Raw genomic sequence first — 24,154 nt, 5'->3', positions numbered from 1 at the left:
TTTCAAATTAGATGTATACCCTATGATCAGAAAGTACCGGGAATTTTTTATTTAAAAGTACCGCGCATGCGGGAACCGGTTTATTTTTTTTTCTTATGTTGATACGACCTTAAGACGCACATCTGTCAGGTTTTAGTGCCATCCGATCATTAGTGTCTGCCTGGCGTTTGTTTACATCAGTCAACTTTTTTCATTTTGCCGCATTTTACCATGAATAATTTTATTGAACAAAGAGTTTGTTTGAAATTTTGTGTTGCGAACGAAATTTCGTGTGCCGATGCACTGAAAATGTTGCAAAAAGCATTTTGCGAATCTGCTCTATCAAAAACAAGAGCATACGAGTGGTGTAAAGACTTTAAAAGTGGTCGTACAGTGGTGGAAGATTTCCCTCGTTCCGGACGTCGAACACCGATGAAAACGTGAAGAAAGTGAAAGAAATGGTGCTTGAAAATCGTCATACCAGCTTAAGAGAGATGTCTAGTGAACTTGGCATTGCATATGGAACGGCACAGCATATTGTGGTTGATGTTTTGGGTATGAGACGCGTGGCAGCCAGGCTCGTTCCGAAGGATCTGAATTTCTTGCAAAAACACCACCGAAAGACAGTTGCTGAAGAGATGATTTCTGAAGCCCAAAGTGATCCAACCTTCATGAAACGGATAATTACGGGCGACGAGACATGGGTCTATGAATTTGACATGGAAACAAAGCAACAATCGTCCGAGTGGCGCTTCGAAGACGAGCCGAAACCGAAAAAACCGCGTCAAAGCCGCTCAAAAGTGAAGGTGATGATGACTGTTTACTTCGATTGCCAAGGCGTTGTGCACTATGAGTACCTTCCACCGGGCCAGACAGTCAACAAAGAATATTATTTATCCGTTTTGAAGCGTTTGAGAGATGCTGTACGTCGCAAACGGCCGGAAATGTGGGCCGACAATTCTTGGATTTTGCATGATGATAACGCACCATCGCACCGAGCCCGAATTGTACTGAATTATTTGACCAAACATCAAGTAAATACCATCAAGCAAGCACCGTATTCACCTGATATGGCCCCGTGCGACTTTTTTTTGTTCCCCAAGTTGAAGTTGCCACTTCGTGGAAAGAGATTTCAGTCGATCGAGGAGATCAAAGAGAATGCGACGAGGGAACTAAAGGCCATCCCTTCGTCGGCCTACCAGGGATGCATGGAGGACTGGGTCAAGCATTGGCACATGTTGCTTCAGATGGATCATATTTTGAAGGAGATAAAATAAATTTGCCTGAAATTTAACTCTATTTTGTTTTATTTAAAAATTCCCGGTACTTTCTGATCATAGGGTATATGCTGCGATGCAGTTTGAATAATCCATGCTTTGAAATGACAAGAGACATTATTATCGTCTGATTTTCAAAATAAATTTTAAAAATAAAACTGTGTCACAGAAACGATCTAAAGCTCATTTCTTTTCAAAGTTATTACATGTTTGATTATATAAACGATAGGAGATTACCCTATATCGATCTATGAATGAATGTTCACACAAACGATTGACTACAGGAAGATTTAATTATCCAAACACTTTGTGGTGGTTTTATGGCGGGTTTGTTACGTCCTACGAAAATCAAGAGAAACTTGGAACGAGAAGGACTTGTTGCGAACGTAACAGATTATGTGACGCATGTACATATAATGCGATATATGCACAATATATTAAACTAGTACACTCTTCTAAACGCAAACGTTATTAACGTTCTGATAAAAGCCGTTATGGAAGAAAGTGCAATTGGCTTTCGATTTTTTTGTCGAGTCAAAAATGTTAAGGTGTGGTTCGGTGAATCTTACACACAGCGCAGCAAGAGACTGAAAGACTCTTAGTGTAACTCCTTGATATATACTCGTCACAAAGTTTATTAATGTAAGACAAAATGAAATGTAATGCGTACAGTATGATAAAATACACGCTGCTTGAATACAGCACGACCGTGCGCGCATAACAAGAGAGAAAAAGAAAGAAAAAAAAAGGGCGGTAAGGGAGCAGAACAGTGGCTCACGCATCGCACGCGGGAAGTTTCCGCAGTAACAGAAAAGTAACTAGACCGTACCGACTTTGGTAGTGGCGCGAAAAACAAATAAGACGACGAGAACAATCTTAACATTCCCCCCGTTCGAGTGCTTCTATACTCTATACTTGAAATGTACTCTATACTTGAACATGCCGATTGCATTAAGTGACCTATTGAATTTTTCCTTTGCTAAGGCTTTGGTCAAGAAGTCCGCATATTGATCCTCGGATCGAACATAATTTACGCATAAATCTCCTTTTATAAGCTGTTCTCTGATGAAGTGACAATGTATATCTATGTGTTTCGTTTTCTTATGGAATTCGGGATTTTTAGCTAACTTAATCGCGCTCTGATTGTCGATTCGTAATTCCGTTGCTTTGTCACAAGGATTACAAACTTCACTTAAAAGTCTACGAAGCCAGATCAATTCCCTACTCGCCATGCTTGCTGCCACATATTCAGCTTCGGTCGTACTTAATGAGACTATTTTTTGTCGTTGTGAACACCATGAAATCGGACCGTTTGAAAGTAACATAAGAAAATGTATCCTGTTGTGGATCGCCTTGTGACTAAATCTCCAGCGTAATCTGCATCCGAATAGGCAAGTAGATCTGGATTTACATCGATTTTTCTATAGCAGATTCCTAAATCAGCAGTTCCAGCAAGATATCTGAAAACATGCTTTACAGCACGCCAATGTACTTTAGTGTGACACGTAAGATAGCGGCTTAAAATATTAACCGCGAAAATTATGTCTGGACGCGTTAATTGTGACAAAAAAAATTAAAGAACCAATTGCTGCACGGTAAGGATAATCGTTATATCCGTTTCCTTTGTCATTCATTATGTTGGCTATCGAATGTGGATCAATCGGCACACTGACATGCTTTGCTTCACTCATATTGAAACGAGCAAGGATACGCTCAATGTAATTCTTTTGATGAATAAAGATGGAATGATTTTCCTTGTCACGCTCAATTTGGATGCCTACAAATGTGTTCAGATTGCATGTAGTGATATCAAAGGTACTTCTGAGTACGTTTATGACCTCATTGAGCGCCTCCTCGGTTTCAGCAAATACCATACCGTCGTCTACATATAAGCCTAGAAATACGAAAATATTGTTAACAAAGCCCCTGTAAACGCATGGATCAGCAGAACTCGGTATGAAATTAAATTTTCTTAAAAAGGAGTCAAATTTTACATTCCATTCTCGCGACGCTTGCTTTAGACCATATAAGGATCTTAAAAGTCTACACACGTGATTTTTATCTTTTGAGATTACACCTTTTGGAACGTCCATATATATTTCCTCTTTTAACTCACTATTGAGAAATGCGGTTTTTACATCGAATTGTGCCATTTCTAAATCGTGTTCGGCTGCTATTGCTAATAATGTGCGAATTGACTCATACCTAACTACAGGTGAAAATACTTCGTCGTAGTCAATGCCAGCTCTTTGAGTGAATCCTTTAGCGCAGAGTCGAGCTTTATACCGTGGGGAACTATTTGACGAATTTTTTACCTTAAATACCCATTTACACTTTACTGTTGTCCTGTTCTGTGGCAGAGGCTCCATTCTCCAAGTTTGATTCTTATCATGGGCAGCGAGCTCCTCTTCGATTGCTTCCTTCCACTTATCAGCGTCTGGTCCCGAAATAGCGTCCTCGTATGTCAATGGCTCAATAAATTCTATGAAGTTTGCTTCGTATATTTGCGGTTTTTTTAGTTTTGACCTGTCTCTGAGATTGCGTTGAGGTTGACTCGGCGTTTTGATGCCATCGGCGTTTTCACTTGGTTTTAATCCAGCATCAGTGACATTTTCTCGTTGAACGTATTGATTGTCATCCTTCTCCTTTGCGTTCGATATAGAAAGAGGCAGAATCATTTCATTTTCATCAGGAACGTTGTTATTCTCGGCTTTCTCATTAAATGTGACGTCTCGAGATATTTTAATCTTGCATGTTTCAGGATCATATAAACGATAGTTGGATGATTCTCCTTGATATCCAATAAATATCATCCTTTTTGACTTAGGATCCCATTTTCTTCGCTGCTGCGATGGTATATGGACATAAGCTTCACAACCAAAGGTTTTCATGTGCGTCAGATTTACTTGCTTGCCAGTCCATATTTCATAGGGAGTTAGACCGTTCTTGTGAGATAATGGAGTTCGATTGTATATATATACGGCAGTGTTCATGGCTTCTGCCCATAATCGAAGTGTTAAATTCTTTGCATGCAGCATTGTGCGAGCCTTTTCGACGAGTGTCCGATTGTGTCTTTCAGCAACGGCTTTGAGCAGCCGTTTTGCTGCGGTGTATAGGGAGCAGTTGCTTCTATCTGGATTCCTCGTGATGTCAGAAAACTCTTTATGCTGTGATTGATGTACTCCCTTCCATTATCCATTCTGATAGCTTTGATCGGCCGGCTAAACTTGTTTGTTATTAGAGCTTGATATTCTTTAAATTTTTCAAAGACATCTGCCTTATGTCGAATAAAATATATGCTTATGAAGCTTGATGCATCGTCTTTGAAGATTACGTAGAACCGAGATCCTCCTATCGACTCATTTTGCATAGGGCCACCCACGTGTGTGTGGATGAGTTCTCCAGGCTGCGTGTTTCTAGCTGTGATGCTCTGAAATGGACGTCTGTGTTGTTTTCCTACTTGGCATGGTCCACAAAATAGTTCGGTTTCCTGAGAGACTTGTCCGAGATCCAGCAGTCCTTTTTTATTCATTTCAACTAATGATTTCAGGCCCACGTGTCCAAGACGCTCATGCCATAAACGAAGTTTCGAACTAGCAGCTACGTTCGCCTCAGCTCTGCAACAAGTTTTAATCAGCATTCGATAGAGATTTATACCATGTGACACTGCAATTGCCATAGGTTTCTTATTTTGACTGATTATGACAGATGTGGCTTTGAAGACTACTTCGTGCCCCTTTTTGGTACACGCTCCCACTGAGAAGAGATTTTTATTAAGCGAAGGTATATACAGTACGTTGTCCAATCTTCCATCCAGCCACTGGTCTCCTATTTTTCGCTTGATGAAAATAGTTCCGTGTCCTTTGACCTCACAGACAGTTCCATCACCGATTGTGACTGAATCTCCATTGCTCTCTTGAAAATCATGGAACCATTGGCGATGAAATGACATATGTCTGGAAGCACCACTGTCTAGCGTCCAAGTGTCTTGCGGATTGATTTCTACGATATCTGTTTCCGCTGAGAATGCGCCGTAATTCTCAGTCTGACCTTCTGCTTTCTAACCAGGAGTATTCTGCGATCTCAATCGTTTGCGACAGTATTTAATAACATGACCTTTCTTATGACAATAATTGCATTCTACATCTTTTCTTTTATCAACAAATCGTTTAGGATGAATATTTTTATCAGAAGATTTTTGTGGCTTACTTACGTTTACGGCGGATAGAGCACTAGCCACATCATCCATTGCTGTCATCCTGCTCTCCTCTTTCAGAAGACGCGTAGTCAGATTTTCTAGATTTTGCTTGTCTGTATCTACGCTGTCCTAGGCAGTTACGAATGCATTGTACTTAGAGGGCAGACTACCAAGTATCTTTGCCATGATTGTTATATCAGAGATGTTCTCGTCTAAGTCAATTAGTTGTCTAGCCATATTCTCTACTTTGGCGACGTGCTGGGCGACGGAATTATTTGACGACATCCTATAGTCGTGAAATCTAGTCAATAAAATTAGTTTGTTAGACTCACTGCGCTGTTCGTGCAGGGCACTCAGCTTCTTCCACATTTCTGCTGACGATTTGCAGGTTATAAAATGCTCGAGTTGTCCAGGATCCATAGAAGACGAGAGGATGAACATTGCTTTGGCATCCTTCTTTATCCAAGCTTTTCTTTCTGCTTCTTCTTCAATCGGTGCTGTTTCGATGCCGGTTACAATACTTAAAATGTCGTTTGCAACGAAAATTGCACGCATCTGAAATTTCCATGCTTGGAAATTTTCACCATTGAACTTCGTGACATTCTTGAGATCTATGAGTTCACTCATCTTGCTATGTGTGTCTGATAAAAAGCAAGGGACGTACAGTTGAGTCTTATATGTTGAATTCACGTGCGTGTCCTGGGCCCATAACCTGTTAAGGTGTGGTTCGGTGAATCTTACACACAGCGCAGCAAGAGACTGAAAGACTCTTAGTGTAACTCCTTGATATATACTTGTCACAAAGTTTATTAATGTAAGACAAAATGAAATGTAATGCGTACAGTATGATAAAATACACGCTGCTTAAATACAGCACGACCGTGCGCGCATAACAAGAGAGAAAAAGAAAGAAAAAAAAGGGCGGTAAGGGAGCAGAACAGTGGCTCACGCATCGCACGCGGGAAGTTTCCGCAGTAACAGAAAAGTAACTAGACCGTACCGACTTTGGTAGTGGCGCGAAAAACAAATAAGACGACGAGAACAATCTTAACAAAAAAGTGTTGTGTACTTGCTGTTTTGTGCCTGAAATAATATCGTTGGTTTCAAATGTCAAAATTATAAATAAAATTGTTTGCATGTTCTCATTTTTGTTAGCGTTGAAGTCGCGGTTGTGTTTACAAAAATGGTGAAGATTCTATCAAGCTTGATGTGACACTGCAGCGTGGTTTTATTTTTGTTCTACAAAATTGAAGTACTAACTCTTCATAATTTACAATCTCCCGAGTATCTTTTTATTAACGAGAAATACCGGAGATTATATCTTTTGAGAAACGAATCTAATCTCTGAACTGAAATCGTCGAAGAGCAAGTTACTCGGGAATTGGCATTATAATCGGAAGTACCATCCAAGTTCCATCGAACAACTCTTATGCGCGCGTCATCCGTGCTCCAATCCGCTTATATATCGCTTGCACATCGATATATCAGATTGTTCAGGAACTAGGAGTATGCTTACCAATTGTTAGTATCATCGCTTACAGATATCCCATCACCAATAGTTGCACATTACGAAATCGATCATATTCAGATAATTCGCAAAGCGGCTCTCGCTTCTATTCGATAAATACATGAAGACGTTCATTTTAACACGCTCCAATAAACTAATAAAATAATCCCAATATAAAGAGTTGGATAATCTATTTTTCTTGATTCTTTTATCTAATAAAACTATTATATTACTAATTTTACATAAGTTTATATAAGTATGCACACATGTGATTATTAACGCAATGATATAATTGTGTATCTAGGACAGACTATTTTAACAAAACAAATGACATAATTTTACGTGAAAAAGTAAATTAAAAATGTAAAATACAATTCTTCTATACAAAGCTCAATTTTTCAAAGAAATTATGTAAAATTATATAAAAATTAGAAAATTAATGTTTTTTGTTACTTTTCATTAAACTTGAAAAATTTTTAATTATTTATATTGTGACACGAATTAATAAATGTAGGACAACAGAACAGCTGTATCGAGTATAAATACAAAATTCAACATTTAGTAGAAAGTAAACAATTCGTTCAAATTGACAATTATTCTGTTATTTAGATAATACTAGATTAAAACTCTTATTTCTAAATATATTTTTGTTCACTCCAGAACGATATCCATCAATTTGTCTTACAATATGACCTAACTTAACCAAAAATTAAGATTTGAATGAAAAAAAAAATTTTATTGTCTTTTTTATTTTCCATTTTTTTGAAACATAATTTTCTGTAAAGTGAATTCGGTCATCTGCTTATTTTTTCGTACAGATTTTTTTATATATTGTATTTTTTATTTGGCTGTATCACCAATTACTATTTTATACATGCTTTTGTACATAGCATATACGAGTGAAAGTAAAAATTTGCTCATATACCTATGTACGCACATGGCATACGTACTTTCAGCTGAGAAAAGATTTCGCGTGCCAGTCTCGCTTAAGAGAATTTCATATTTAGAGTTATATGCCTGCGCGGTGCAGTAGGAGATTGGAATATTCCTGAGATGTTTGAAGTTTCATAAGAAATTTATACGCGTACTTCAACATACACATATATATATCGAAAGGCAAAAGATTTACAGTTCTTTCGTCCTTCATTAGGTTCAAAATTACTGTGTGACGTTTAATAATAACTTCCGTTGTACGTTGAAATGCATAAATTGATTTATTTCGCATTCCTTCCTGCAGTTTACATTAACAATACTTTTTTTTAAATTTTAAAATCTTTTTCTGCTCCCTAATTTCTTACTTATTTCTATTTATATTTGAAATAAGTGTGCAAATGTTAAACTTTCAGCAACAAGCTCAATACAATCGCCAACCAATCCCATACAGCACAGAATACAACATTTCAGTAATATTGCAACATTTCAACAATCATGCTTGCTGTTGTTTATATAAAATTATCTAGATAATTATCTAGATAAAGAAATAGCTTTGTCTTATTTAGTTTATTATAATGTATATTATCTTCATATTTTTTATCTTAAATAAAAAAAAGTGGTACCTTTTACAAATTATCTAAAATAATGTGAACGATAACAAAAATGAAATATTGTCCTTAGACTCAACCTCTAAGTCATTTATCTTAACAGAATTTTTTAAAGTGGTAACAACAGGGTTACGAAATTCATTGATAGTACTAAAAATCTATAGTATACATAATGTGAACTACAGATTTTTTGTACTGACAACATATATTGCAACGCAATCGAGATTGCACAGATCAGTAGAGGAGAAGAGAGTATTATGGCTGTCGACAATATGACTACCCCTATTATTTCCGTTATTAGGTGACGTATTCTAACAATTGTTTATGGAGTTATTCGTTTAATAACCCGTCGTTTTTTAGTGATGCCAATACATAAGGACTGACAATAGTTATAAGGCATTTCTACTTTTGAGCATTTTTAAACTTTTTCAAAGTACACATTTAACCTTTAATTATTGGGTCATTTAAATATATTGTACCATATATATATATATATATATATATAATTTATGCTGTGTGAAGCTTTTGTAACGAGAAGGATGTTAAACGAAGGCCACTTTTGGCCTAAAACCGATACTTGAGTTATTTATTAGAAATTGTTTACGAAACCCTCTAAAAGCTGAAAACATAATTATTTTCCATCAGGTCCAGGGAACGTTATAAAAAATCAGAATTCATTATGGATTGCTAAAATAGTCATATAAATTTTTTAGGCATTATACTATATATATATATATATATGGGGCATTCCACGTGAAAAGGGTCCACCTAAAAATAAATTGTTTGGGATTTTTAAAATGATTAAAAAAACATCTTAGTGGACATATTGTATAAGGTTAATGATAAAAAAGAATAAATATTATATGCTTTACATCAAAGATATTGAAGGCTATCGTTTAAATTAAAAAAAAAATGTTTTCTTTTTTTAACATTTGTAGCTAGAATTAAAAAAATTTTAGAGACATAATTTTTTTAGGATTTTTTTTCCGTACTTTCAGATAAAAATATTAATTTTAGTAACAAAAATTTAATTGTATCAAAAAAATTAATTTTTTAGTTTTAAATTAAAAAATAAAAATTTTTATCCATTTTTAAAAATCTGAAAAAATTCTCAAAAATACTTCAATACATATAGAATGTCGCATCATAAAGCAAATTTAGTGATCGCAATGGGATCCTTTCGAAAATAAATATTTTTATCAATACAAAATTATAATTTCAGCTAAAAGCTAAATAATATCAATTTTCATTGGCCAATTATTTAGTACTACATAAATAATATATTTTTAACAAATAACTATGAAATAAAAAATAGTTGTGAAGTCTGCGTTTTATATTATTTAGATTTATTTATTTTTTCTATATTTTTTTGGAAAAAAGTCTCATGTCTCATCAAAACTGAATTTTTTTAAAATTAATTTATTGTTGTTTGCAAAAATAATCGCATGATATTTTAATGAATCTGGAATAGTTTTTGCTAATGCGAATCTTGGGTCCAAGAATTTATTTAATTTGTCGTGATTTGTTTTCGAACTAAATAAAATTGTTGTTTCTTTCATATTATTTCTTATCCTACAGATACCATAGCATTAAAGATTACACTTTCTTGCAAACTAGCTTTCCTTGCTAATTGTCTTAAATTTCTATCAATATCATCACAGTAATCTTTCCCATGTGCTGTAGTAAAGAAGTGCTATTCGGCCGTGATACCAAAAAAATTTCGCGCATGGTAAAGCAAATTATAATTCTTAAATTATAATTATTAAATTAGAATTTGCTTTACCATGTGCGTGATTTTTTTGATATCACGGCCTAACAGCACTTTTTTACTACAGTATATGGAAAAGGTCCCTGTAATGGTATTAGCAGAAATTTAAGACAATTAACAAAGAAAGCTAGTTTGCAAGGAAGTGTAATCCTCAATGTTGAGGCATTGTATGTGGGCTAAAAATAACGAAAAATAACGAAAGAGACAATAATTTTATTCAGTTCAAAAACAAATCACGACAAATTAAGTGAATTTTTGGACCCAAGATTCGCATTAGCAAAACCTATTCCGGGTACATTAAAATATCACGCGATTATTGTTGTAAGCAAAAATTAATTAATTAAAAAAAATTCAGTTTTGATGAGGAATAAGACTTTTTTCCAAAAACACATAGAAAAAATAAATAAGTCTGAATAATATAAAACGCAGACTTCACAACTATTTTTTATTTTATAGTTATTTGTTAAAAATATATTATTTAAGTAATACTAAATAATTGGCCAATAAAAATTGATATTATCTAGCTTTTAGGTGAAATTATAATTTGTACTTGTAAAAACATTTATTTTTGGGAGGATTCCATTGCGATCCCAAAATTTGCTTTATGATGCGATATTCTACATGTATTAAAGTATTTTCAAGAATTTGTTCAGATTTGTAAAAATGGATAAAATCGTTTATTTTTTTATTTAAAACTAAAAAATTAATTTTTTTGATACAATTAAATTTTTGTTACTAAAATTAATATTTTTATCTGAAAGTACGGAAAAAAAATCCTAAAAAAATTATGTCTCTAAAATTTTTTAAATTCTAGCTACAAATGTTAAAAAAAGAAAACATTTTTTTTTTTATTTAAACGATAGTTTTCAATATCTTTGATGTAAAGCATATAATAATTATTCTTTTTTATCATTAACCTTATACAATATGTCCACTAACATGTTTTTTTTATCATTTTAAAAATCCCAAACAATTTATTTTTATGTGGACCCTTTTCACGTGGAATGCCCCATATATATATATATATATATATATATATAATTTATGCAAATTTAGAAATAAAAATATGAACATATTGGTTTCATATTCTAAATTGCTTTGTTTATTTTAATAGCAATATTATTTAAATATTATTAAATATAAAACTGTATTTAATTTTATTTTTTATCTGAACAAATTAAAATGAAGTCCCCTTTATCTTACCTAAGATATATTTACATATAATTTACCTTATCTTTATCTAGATAATTTTAAGTTATCTAAATATAATATGTCACTTATATTCTAAAAGTATAGCAAAGTTGCTGCAACATTGCTAAAATGTTCAGTATTGTATGAAGTTAAACATATTAAAAGCCTATTCATTGCGATTTTCTACAATTGTCACAAGACAGCACTTATACTTTCATGCAGCTTGCTACTCGAAAACGCTCATATGATACATTTTAGATTTATAAGCTTTTGATTTCTGAAGGAATACGCGGCTACGTCTTACGAACGAATAGTGGTAGAAAACAAAAGATCAACGAAGGAACACTTCCTTTCATTGCGCATCAAAAACCGCGTCATCCCGCGTCACATAAAAAGAGAACGTGTCAAAAAATCCCACTTAAACTCGTATTTCCTTCGTAATCTTCTCGTATTAATATGTATTTATCGAGATACGTGTTGTGAATTAGATTTTTATTGACTTTTCTGCTTGTGTTCGTTTAAAGTGAGAAAGTGATTGCGGTACACAATGACCGTATTGATTCCCTGACTCCATTTTGATATACTTGAGGTAAGAAATAATATAAGAAGGGAAACGAGTGAAAGAAAGATAGAGAGAGAGAGAGAGAGAGAGAGAGAGAGAGAGAGAGAGAGAGAGAGAGGCTGGAAGGAAGAAGAAGAACGTTGGAGAATTGCAAAACGTCGAGGATGATTGATTATTTTTCCTTTTGGTTATCGGCACTAGTGGAAAACGCGTGATATAGCGAGGGCGAATCTGTTATTATTCGAGAGTCACCGTACTTTTACTGTGCACGGACGCAAAGCTATCAAAAGTTAACGTTGTTAACGAGGTAGATGCACGATAACGTGCTTCGTTTCCGCATGTTTATGTGAAAGCATTTTGCGAAATGCCTGGGTTACCGAAAATTCGCTTCAGATCTATTGTAAGAGCTTTACATTTGTGTCGTAATCGTATTATAAGATCGCACAGTTAAGGAGAGTCCCGTTTGCTAAGTAAGTTACGTGTAATAAAAATGTATAAAACGTCTGAGCACTGATTGCCTTAAATACGGAAAGGGTAAGAGTATATTTTAAGTTTTAATCTCTCTACGCGCGCGCGCGCGGGGTGATGCATCCACATCTGTTACTTGAAAAAATTGTAACATAAATACACGGATCTGCTACCATTAAAAATTTTTTGATATTACACTTGTTAAATATTAGATGACAGGAGTTTGCAACTTAACTAATTAATTTAGTTTATCTAAATTTATTATTTTGTAAATTATTATTTTGTAAAAGTTTTTTTCTACATCTTTTCTTTCCACTGTTCTTTCTACATTTTTTCTTTTCTTTCTGTTCATGTATTGCAGCATCCTGTTTACATTTCTCTCGACTACTCATGTACCATAGGACATTCCAACAATATTGTAGAAACATTGCAACGTTACTGAAATATTGTACTTTGACTCGTGTATAGACTCTCGATCAGTACATACATACATTAACGAACCCAATAAACACAGATCAGTATAAGATACATATAATAACCATTATAACCATACGTATTTTACGGTATAAAAACGTATGAGATAAACGTATATAATCCGTGGATATGTCCGCAACCCATCCCATTTTTTTAACGTATTTATATATACGTAAAAAAAATGTATATATGTAAATGTATTATAAACATATTTATAAAAACGTTTATAATATATAATGTATATAGATATAATAATCATTATAACTATACGTATTATACGGTATAAGAAACGTATGAGATAAATGTATAATACACTTATAATAATACACTTATTTTTTAATTTAAAAAAAATATATATTTTTTCTTTTTTACTTTTTTTTACTTTTTTAACAGATCTTATTATTCTTATAGCTTAATCTGTAGTCACTGTTTTGCATATAAGATTTTTTAATCACTAAATACTATTACGCATTATTTTAAAACTTTGAAAACGCATTGGCGGGATTCGAACCTAAGATCTCGGAACGGTAACTTAATACCCTAACACTGAGCTAATTGTACACTTGAAATATCGTTAATAAAAAGTTATATTTGAAGTAAAGATTTGAACAGGAAGAAACTTGCGTGTTGAGTACCGCGCGAACACTCACTAGGCCTTTGATTATTTAAATTTAGATATTTTTATAATAAACTTTGTAAATAATTAAAACTGTTTCTGTCCATAATCAAACCAGTAAAAAACAAAAAATAAGAATTGGAAGTAGTACTGGAGCATAAAGAATTATTGACGTAAAAAACACGTTACAGAAATCAATTTTGCAACTAATTGTTATAAATAAATTATTAAAAATTTACTGTAGAGGAAAACTAATTGCGCCAATCGATTCTACGGGAAAAATTAGTAAAGAAATATATATGACTCTTTCTTAAACCATTCATATTTTATGCAAAAAAATAAATTATATAAATAATTAAAACCGTTTCTGCTTATGGCCAGACTGACAAAAGTAGCCAAAAAACAATCAGATATAGGACCTGAGTATGAAAAAACATTATTAATGTAAAGAACACGTTGCAAAAGTCAATTTTGCAAATTAATTGTTATAGACAAATTATTAAAAATTGATTGTAATGAAAAACTGCGCTAATCGATTCAACGGAAAAAATTACTAAAGAAACATATATGATGCTTTCTTAATTGTTATAGTTGTTATAAACAATATCAGTTGCAAAATTATTTTTGTAAGAGATTATACTTATACTAACAGGAAACGTTAAAACAACGTAAACTGATTATAATTTTTAAACGTATACTAATATACGTTATAAGATTCATTTATTATTATACTCATACCAACAAAAAACGTTCAAACAACGTAAATTTATTACAATTTTTAAACGTATGTTGATACACGTTATAAGATTTGTTTATTATTATACTTATACCAACAGGAAACGTTAAAACAACGTAAACTTATTACAATTTTTAAACGTATACTGATATACGTTATAAAATTTATTTATTATTATACTTATACCAACAAAAAATGTTTAAACAACGTAAATTTATTACAATTTTTAAACGTGTATTGATAAACGTTATAAGATTCGTTTATTATTATACTTATACCAGCAGGAAACGTTAAAACAACGTAAATTTATTACAATTTTTAAACGTATAATATTATATGGTATAAGAATTGCTTATTACTTATACCTATATCAATTAAAAACAGATAAAAAATGTACATTTATTACAACTTTTAAACGTATAATATTATACGATATAAAATTTGTTTTTTATTATATTTATACCAATTAAAAACGTTTAAATATTGTATATCTATTACCATTTTTTAACGTATATTATTATATGGTATAAAAAACGTTTATTAATTACACCTATACCATTTATATACCATTGATACGTATATTATATCACATTTATACCCATGAGTGGTTATTGGGAATGAGCACGGTATTTCATCCATGCTGTAATCAATCTAAAACGCGGCATATCCAGAAAGGATGTGTAGTCAACTTAAACATATTTAACTTTACGCATCTGGCAACTACCTTTTTAACTACCTGACAATTATTTTACCAACGTGGACTTGGATTAACAGACGACGCATTACGAGTATATTTTAAATTTTCACTTACATCAACATTAAAGGAGAAAAGGGTAATATGGCACTTATTTTTATTTTATTGAATAACTTTGTTTATAATTAATATTTTCTATTGAAACTTGAACGATTACATTCGTCAGAGTGTTGTTTAACAGATTCTAGACTGAAAGTAATGAAATATTTGTTATTTAAAACGTGATTTATAAAAACCTAATGCACTGAATAATTGGTGGAAGAAAAAAAGTGGTTGCAATATGGCTATCCATAAAAATAATTTTAAAAACTGGTTTAGTTTAAAAGAAACACAGTACCTTGTTACAAAATTATATATTTTTAATTTTTCATTGTTTAGAATTTTCCTGATTTCATATTTTCCTACGTTCAAAAACTTTAGAAATACCATTAAAAATTTCATTAAAAATATCATTTTATCCCTGTTTAACATTAAACAACAAGCATAAAATGATGTTTCTAATGTTTCTACGCATCGCTCTTTAGAATGACAATCGATTTATCGAAGAGATATTTCGATATAAAAATTTCGCTTAAAAAACCATATAAACAAAATTCCGTGTTATTGTTTTAATTTTGTATAACTCAAAATGTATACGGCCGAATAAAAAGTTAAGTAACAAAAAAACACTCAAGTGTATGTACCTTTGTGTGATGAGATACTCAAGTTTAAGAATAATGAGGAAATATATGTAATTAAAGATTTAAAGTGTACCTTAAAAAAGTTTAGAAGTGCTCAAAAGTAAAAATGCTTTATAACAATTCTCAGTTATTGCATTAACATATTAGCATCACTAAAAACGGCGGACTACTAAATGAATAACTCTAAAAGTAATTGTTTCAATACATCACTTAATAACGGAAATAATAGGGGTAGCCATATTGTTAACAATAGCCATAACACTCTCTTCTCCTTTATATATAAGCGCTCCATATTATGTAGAATTTTGCGTGACTAATTATAGTTAAACGAGTAAATAATTACGAGTGATATATCATGTAAAAACACTTAAACATTTCAATTTGTAATTATATTGAAGACTGACGAAGACCAAATGAGGTTGAAACGTTCCGTCAACAGTATGCTATCAATACTAAAATAAATTTTATATTTAACTTGTTTTGGCTTTCGATTATTGCTTTGATTATACGAATGAGAAACCTTCATTGTTATGTTATACTTTGTGTTGCATGTGTACAATATACTTTTATTTTTAGAGAAATATATTTCTGGTACAAAATAAATTACTGTTACAAAACATCATTTTCTACGCTAATCAAGATTGAATTGCTTTATCATGTTACAGAGTACGCATAAATTTTTTTAAGGCAATAATAAAAAATTTTAAGCTTTTTTTTCTTCCTTCTTTATATTCTTCTAGCTCATTAATCCATATGTGTTCTTCTAAGCATTCGAGTCGTTCACTTAGTACAAAAGAATGTGCTGGTATGGCGGCCGTTTTACTTTTTTCTGTTCTTACACCGACAGGAATGTTGCAGCTCCTGTCTAATCTGGCAGTTCGTTTTATTTCTCAGGTAATTTGTCTTGCAGTGCCGCTTCAGAAATGTTAAATCCGTAGAGGCAATTTAGATATTACTTATGTTACAAATATAGTTTCTACATTCACGACGTACGTTAAGTACGGTGCGAAATGCAAAGAGAAAAAAAGAGAGTGTGTGAGGAGAGAAAAAAGAAATAGAAATAGAAAAGTGCAACGAGCGAATAATCGGTTCATAAAGTGGACGTGCAAATAAAAAAGATTGTTTGCGTTAATTTAAATTTGAGTTGTACACCTTTTTTCTTCTATGTTCCTCTTTAATTCTAAGTTATCTGCGCGTGCTATAATTTGCGCATTAGAGTATTAAAATGTGTCAAGACGCATAAAAAAATAATAGAGTATAAAACATAATGCTTTTGTTAAAAGATAACGGAGCGAGATGGTAACGTTACTTTATAAAACGCTCTCAACCATTATTCGTTACTATTTTTAAAAAATAACGAGATATCCGTTACCGTTACTTATTGTTAGAAAGTAATAATTTGTTACTTTCTTTGTTACTTTTTCATGAAATTTGGATAACTCCGTTTTTTAAATGACGTCCAATCTCTGTCGCTATTTGATCAGTTCAATACAAAATCTGTAATAGTTTTATGATTAATCACAATATGTTCCATATGCATACGTTATATGTTTATAAAGTAATGATAAAATTCGTTACTGTAAAATGCAACGACGTTACCATTAACGTTACAAACAAAAAAATAATGAGCGATGCAAAAAAAGTAATGGTGATATTAACGGCTTTACAAGTAACGCGTTACTTTTTTCAATTTTAAAAGATAGATATCTGCTCCATTTGCACACGCATGTACAAAAGGCATAGATACGTACAATATTTATCAAATATTTATGCCACGTCACGCAGACAGGCATTGTCTAATAAAAATATTACACTATGCTACATTGCAAACAAAAATTTCATGTACGAAGCTGGCTTCTAAAGTTTACCTCGATGCTTTCCAAGTTTGCTGCAACTTTGGACCACTTGACATTATCTGTTTAGGTGTCGTAATCCATCAACAGGCGTGTGAATAAGCAGCAATAATTAGCTACCCTCGCGATAGTGCTTAAGAAACTTTGAAACATACACATTATACGTCACCGTCCTCGGCAGTATGTCAAAATATTTTTAAAGGAAGTTTCAATGTCGGCCATAAATGAATAGAATAACGATAAAATTTTTATTCTCTAATATTTTTCTATTAATCTCTTCTCACTCGGGGAATGAAATTAAAAATAGCGGGCGGTGTTAAATTACTCATTTTTGTTTGCGGACAGGAAATTATCTCAGTTTTTTCCTTATATAATCATACATAATTTGAAGTAAAAAGAAATTTTTACTTCAAAAAATCTTTTGAGAATGTATCTTCATGAAAGACAACTGAAAGTAAAACGATTTGATTCTCTTCATCTCGTTAAATCAAAAGATTCTAAATCAGTCAAAACGAATGTTTCAGATTCAACGAACAGTGCCACGGGTCCAATTTTCGTAGCACCAGTTGGAAATCAGACCGCTGCAATTGGCCGCGAAGTCGTCTTCTCTTGCAGCGTTCGCAATATAAGCATTCGTAAATACAAGGTAATAGTGAACGGAAACACAAATAGGCTATGGAGATTAAATTCGCACGCATTTGATGGCGCATTAATGGTACTTATCACGTAATGGGATTTTAACTACATCAACTAGTCGCATTTGGAATATCAAAAAATCGTTTTTATGATTGTTTAACTTTTCTGTAGATTATGCTTTTCGTACGGCATTGAAAATTCCAATTTTGTGATTTACGGTTGAATTCTATCGACACGAGCTTAAATTTAAAAAAAAACCGCTAAATGCAGTGCTGCGGATTTCGATATAGTTCGGATTTGCTGCGACGAGAATGTGCGAACGCCGAACGGCAACGATGATAGAATGCGTCGTAACAAATGTCGACCATTCTGATATTGCAAACGTAAGATCACGTAGCGTTTGTCGGGGACGTGCTATGTAGCAAAATTGAATTGCCGTGAGTGAAAAATTTGCCATAAAAGTAACTTTCTTCTTTTGTTCCGCTAACGCGGGCTTAATCTTCATATTATGTCGTCATTAGAAATAATGTAAAATAAAACTAATACATAGAAGTAAAACGAATCGTAGTCAAATCGAGTCAAATTGACTTCACTAGCAAAACTCGAAGTTGTTATAAGAAAGACAAAGCAACAAAAAAATCATTTTTCTTTTGTCACAGCGAGAATATGGAATCATTTTTTCTTCCATCGTAATCCGTTAATCGGCTGAAACCATTCTTTCTTTTATAACATTGGGCTATATTTAGTAATAAATTTCTCAATCAAAATATATTTTAGATAAAAAGAAACAAAATAAATAATAAAAAGCGATATGTTTAACGTTGTAAACGTTGCCAGGTGAGATTTTACCTGTAAAGCATTCTTTTCTGTTAAAAAATAAAATACCTTGTTTGATAAGGAGGCAACCAACTTTTGCAGGTTCAATATATGTTTTAATATATCTCTTATTAATTTACGGTACCAGAAATTGTGCTAATGCGTAATAATTTACAAAATATCATTATTTAAAGTTTTCCTTAATAGAGACATGATAGTAACAGACATCAAATAAATGCATATATTATCTTAATAACAAATGAAGGAATCAAGTTTTGATAGAGTTTGAATTATACCATAATTAGTACTTTTACTTTTCCCCTATATGCCTTACGAATGAAGATATTACGGAACAAACTCTGAATTTGAAAATTTACATTGAAAGAATATTGTCCGTGGACATTTATAATCAGGGATAGGAAACAACAAGTCACCGTTACTTTTACTTTTTTTATGTAATAACAATTTGATAAATGCATTACAATTTTTTGTAATGATAATGGTAACGCCAAGATTGAAATAGTCAGATTTGACAAGTAACTCATCATTATGCGTTACTTGAAAAAGTAAATTGACTCGTTACGTAATTAGTCAAAGTAACGCATATAAATCAGTGATCATCAAAAGTGATTATTCCAACCCTGACTTTACCATTACTATTATGGGCTTGTAGAATAAGCTAATAATAGATCAGAAGTCAGGAGCAAATTATTGTATAAGAGTTAGTAATATATCTTAAGAGGTGAGTAATGAATAAACTGCATAGAAATGGCCAAATTCCATTTCTTACCATTTAAAACTTAGATTACATCCAATATCGTACAAGGCTTGCAGCAACATACACATTACTGTAATGTTGCAACATTTCTGGAAACTTCTGTATTGTAGAATTATGACTGATCAATCAAAAAGTAATATGTGTTTGCTATCTTTATCGAAAGAATTGATCAGACTGACTCAATGATCTAGTGTATTTATTTCATAAATAATATAATAATTTATTTTGAACGTAAGTTTTCTAAGATTTATGGGTTACAATTAGTGTAGTATAAATGATGACTTTTGTCAGAAAGACAATTATAGAAAATTGTGAAATCATTGAAAAATTATGAAAAAGTATAATAAAAGATACACACACACAAACACACGCGCACGCACGCACGCACGCACGCACGCACGCACGCACGCACATACATACATATGTGTGTGTGTGTGTGTGTGTGTGTGTGTGTGTGTGTGTGTGTGTGTGTGTGTGTAGATGTCTGTCGTCACACTTTAGAATTTCAAGATAAATTTATTCAGATGACCACCCAATTGTGACGGACGGAAAATACATTTGATTATGTGAGTTGAAGGAGGTTTTAACTGTTTTTATCACTGAAGATGACTCAAACTCGGGTCAAAACGTTCGTACTTATTTAATGGAAGTGGTTTAATAAATACAGAAGAATTTTTTACACGCACCCACAATGGTGTTTTAACTCTCATAGCCCCCCTTACGGAAATGGACTATTGTAACTATTAGAAAAGCTATTAATAAAACTATTGGATTATTCGTCATAGTTTTTTCGCGGATTATTGGGACGAACTATTACACAGAACTATTGAAAAATTATTTGAGCCCAGTAGTCACTACGATTTATATAGTCATATAAAATATGTATTGATAAATCAATAATTAAACGTAATAAATTATAGTTTCCAAAAAAATGTTTCTTTTTTTCGTTCAAAAGGATTAAATAAAGATTAAATCTGAATTAAACATTTATGTACAAGATTTAATAACAATACAAATTGTTATTTTTACATGTAAAAATATAAAATTTTATGTGGAACAGCGAACCACATACATATCACATTTGAAAAAAAACGAGAGCGAAATTTGTCTCAAGGTTACAACAACTAGTTCCCAAAAGTTCCCTCAAGTGTGATTTAGAATGATAGTCACAATGGCGCCTAGATATTATGCCTGTGGCCGCACTCGACTCACGAGAAAATTCCCCGCGGCATGGCTACCTAGTAGAAGCCGCGCAAGCCGCGAAGACGCGAAGACTGGCGTCGCGAAAAAGCTTTGAGACCATAAACATACTACAAAGTCTATGTTTGAGACTCAAAATCAAAGCAAATCGCTCGATTTTTGAGAGCACCGTAATGTTTTTACGTGTAAAATAACTATTAATAATTGAATGAGAAAATCTTGGATTTTAACCGTATTCGGTATTTCTGAAATGATTTATAAATGTTTTTCATTTCATAAATAATATACGTTTTCAATAAACCTTTAATTAGCTATATCGAATGTGTATAAAATACGTTTATTATTCGTTTGAATATTGCTGCAATAAAAACGTATAAATATAATTTACGCTTAAACTTTTATTAACATATTTAAAAAGTATAATATCATACCTAGATATTAAATCCTATTTTTGATACGTTATTTAAAGGGACAACTTTTTACAAATCATAAACGTATTTAAGAAACGTTTAATTAGTATATGATAGTATTTTATAGTATTTTTATACGTGTTATAAACGTAAATACATTTCTGGCATTTTATAAACCATTTTTCAACCTATAAAATACGTTCCATATTATATATACGTAATAAGAACAATTATTATAAACGTATATTGCACTAACGTATAAAAACCGTTTTACCTATATACATATCTGCCACATACCTATACCTGTTTTATACCATACTTGCGTTTAATAAAACAATCCAATTCTTATTGGGTTTATTGTAAATAGTCGACTAATTAATCATTTATATATTAACTATTAAAAGTAGTGTGCTGGTGATTATTCCAAATAACCTGATTATGAAATCAATAATCATTCCATAAAAGAACTATTGGGGAATGATTATTGCAAATAATCTCATTATGAAATCAATAATCACTCATTCAAAAACTATTAGGAAATGATTATTGCAAATAATCCAATCATTAGATGCTACATAATCACTATTAGAGAATGAGTAATCACTATTGTAAGTCAATAGTGATTATTAGCTTTCCAATAGTTCATTTTTGTAAGGGCCGTCTTTTGGAAATATTAAATTTCACAAATCTTTATAGTAACTTTATTATAAACGAGTAACGATAACGAACACCGGCGTTATTGTGAGTCGCTTTGTCCTTATCTCTGATTATAATTTTTGACACTAGAGTAATATCCGATTATTACAACAGTCACCTACCTATAATTTCGTGCTATATTTCTTGCTGTATTGAGATCCTCAATAGTGCTGTAAATCAAAAGTAAGAAAACAAAATAGCAAATGAATAAATGAGTATCAAGTATGTAAATAAACATATAAAATAGTCCTTACATGCTTTATAATTTCTAGTACTTTGGGTTTGGCAGAACAATCACAGAGGTAAAATATAGATTTATTTGTCGTTTGCTGTCAAAAAAAGTAAAGAGTGTCAACAAATCATTGTGCACCCAAGCTGCGTGAGAAAAAGATAAATCTCTGACATTTTACCTTTTGTACTGTTTTGCCAAAGGTAAATGTGTGCGTGCGTGTATGCGTGGTATTAAGGGGGGAGATACATTTACAAGGCTAGAAAAGAAACAACTTTCAAGAATTTTTAAAATTAAAACTATATAATTGATTGTTCCAAAATTTGGTATATTTGTTACTTTAACCTTTTAATACATAAATAATTTTTTTTGTTAGAAAATATAAAAATATATAAAAATTGTAGAGCTGCAAACAAGATATTAGTTGTCAATCAGCGTACAATCTAGCTCCTATTGTATTGATCTGAGGCAGACAAAAAAATTTTTTAAATTAATAACATGTATACGCTCTATTTGATCGTGGAAAATTGGAAAAAAATAAAAATTGAAAAAATCGCGTATGTTTGAAAATAAAATTTGAATTTTTCACGAAATTTTCGTTGAATTTTGCAGTGAAAAAAGTACTTTTTGTTTATAATTTTCATAAACAATTTTGATGAAATAAAAGGTAAATAGATAAAATGTGTGTAAAATTTGAAGAGAATCGGTTGAGTAGTTTTTGAACAATCTTGTCAATGTTGAAAATGACGTTTCAATAAAAATGCGATTAAAGTTTCGAGTAGTAGAAAGATAATGTTTTCATCAACTTACTGGCTAATCAGCAATCCCAGGGCCGTATAACAGTCCTTCAGCTTTCTTGTAAAGCTCGTTTTTTATTAAATGTTGGTTTTGTCGGGCTGTACGAGCTTTTTTCGTCTGCGACAAGCTACGACGCTCTTGCCGAACTATTCATTGCTCGTTGTTGTCGTCGGCGTATGTTTTACTTTGCTTGTTGATTACTATACCCAGCTTGCTCATGATGCGCAGAATGAACGAATGACCTTCGTTGAATATTCCAGCTGCCAAATATGCTGCAATCTCGACAATTTTCAGCCCACAATGTAGATATTTTGGAGCTAAACGCCATCTAGTCGAGTTTAAACTTTCGCTCGCATTCTGCGTGTAGCTATCCAAGCATTGTTGAAGCAAATCTTCCTTAGACAGGTCTTTGTAGATTGGCAGGATATGCTTTTGTACATTAGGATGCAGTGGTGCAGGATGTTCAAAATTCTCACCGATGGCTTTTGCTTTTTGCCATTTGCACCAGCTGTCGGCTTCCGGCGGGCAGTCCTCGTGTCTCGAATTTTCATTCGTGGAGCACATATGGTAATAAATAGCCAATATGGCTTTTTTCATATTTTCAACATTGTTAACATTTCTTCTTATAGCCAAACCATAATAAGAAGTGAGCTGTTGAATTATTTTCTCGGTTAATTTGCCTTTTCAGTTAAATTTATAAGCTTCCTTAACAGCTCGAAGCCAAGTGCCCATTTTTTTGTGGATGCCACCAATACACTCATTTTTCACTACTCGAAACTTATCACCATACGGATTCACGTCTAAAATTGTCTCGAATATTTTTGAGTCCCAAGCACCCAAATATACCTGTGACGCGCTATGGTGTCGAGCGATGATGAGTCACGTTTATAAGCTTTAACTTCAAAAATACTTGGAATTTTGCTCTAAAATTTTGGGCATATATTCTTGAGATGTTGTACTTTCATTTTATGAAATAAAAAAGTTTCA

At 32.3% G+C, this 24,154-nt stretch overlaps 1 protein-coding gene and 1 long non-coding RNA gene across 4 annotated transcripts in view; both read left to right on the top strand.

Annotated features, from left to right (window-relative positions):
- Positions 1 to 24,154, top strand: part of LOC105194123 (lachesin) — a 463,227-nt gene that overhangs the window by 137,038 nt on the left and 302,035 nt on the right. For 2 of the 3 annotated variants that reach the window (XM_039453581.1, XM_039453579.1), the window contains exon 2: positions 18,129 to 18,250. The exons of the other annotated variant lie outside the window; for it this stretch is intronic. In XM_039453581.1, coding sequence (XP_039309515.1) covers positions 18,129 to 18,250 — 122 coding nt within the window. The remainder of the gene's footprint in view (positions 1 to 18,128; positions 18,251 to 24,154) is intronic. 3 annotated transcript variants of the gene reach the window in all.
- Positions 1,236 to 6,360, top strand: LOC120358657. The gene is made up of 2 exons (XR_005575569.1): positions 1,236 to 1,804; positions 6,175 to 6,360. It is a non-coding gene; the product is annotated as an uncharacterized LOC120358657 (long non-coding RNA).

Source organism: Solenopsis invicta, chromosome 9, assembly GCF_016802725.1.
Source record: "Solenopsis invicta isolate M01_SB chromosome 9, UNIL_Sinv_3.0, whole genome shotgun sequence".
NCBI lineage: Eukaryota > Metazoa > Arthropoda > Insecta > Hymenoptera > Formicidae > Solenopsis > Solenopsis invicta.
This window is presented reverse-complemented; position numbering and strand designations above follow the sequence as displayed.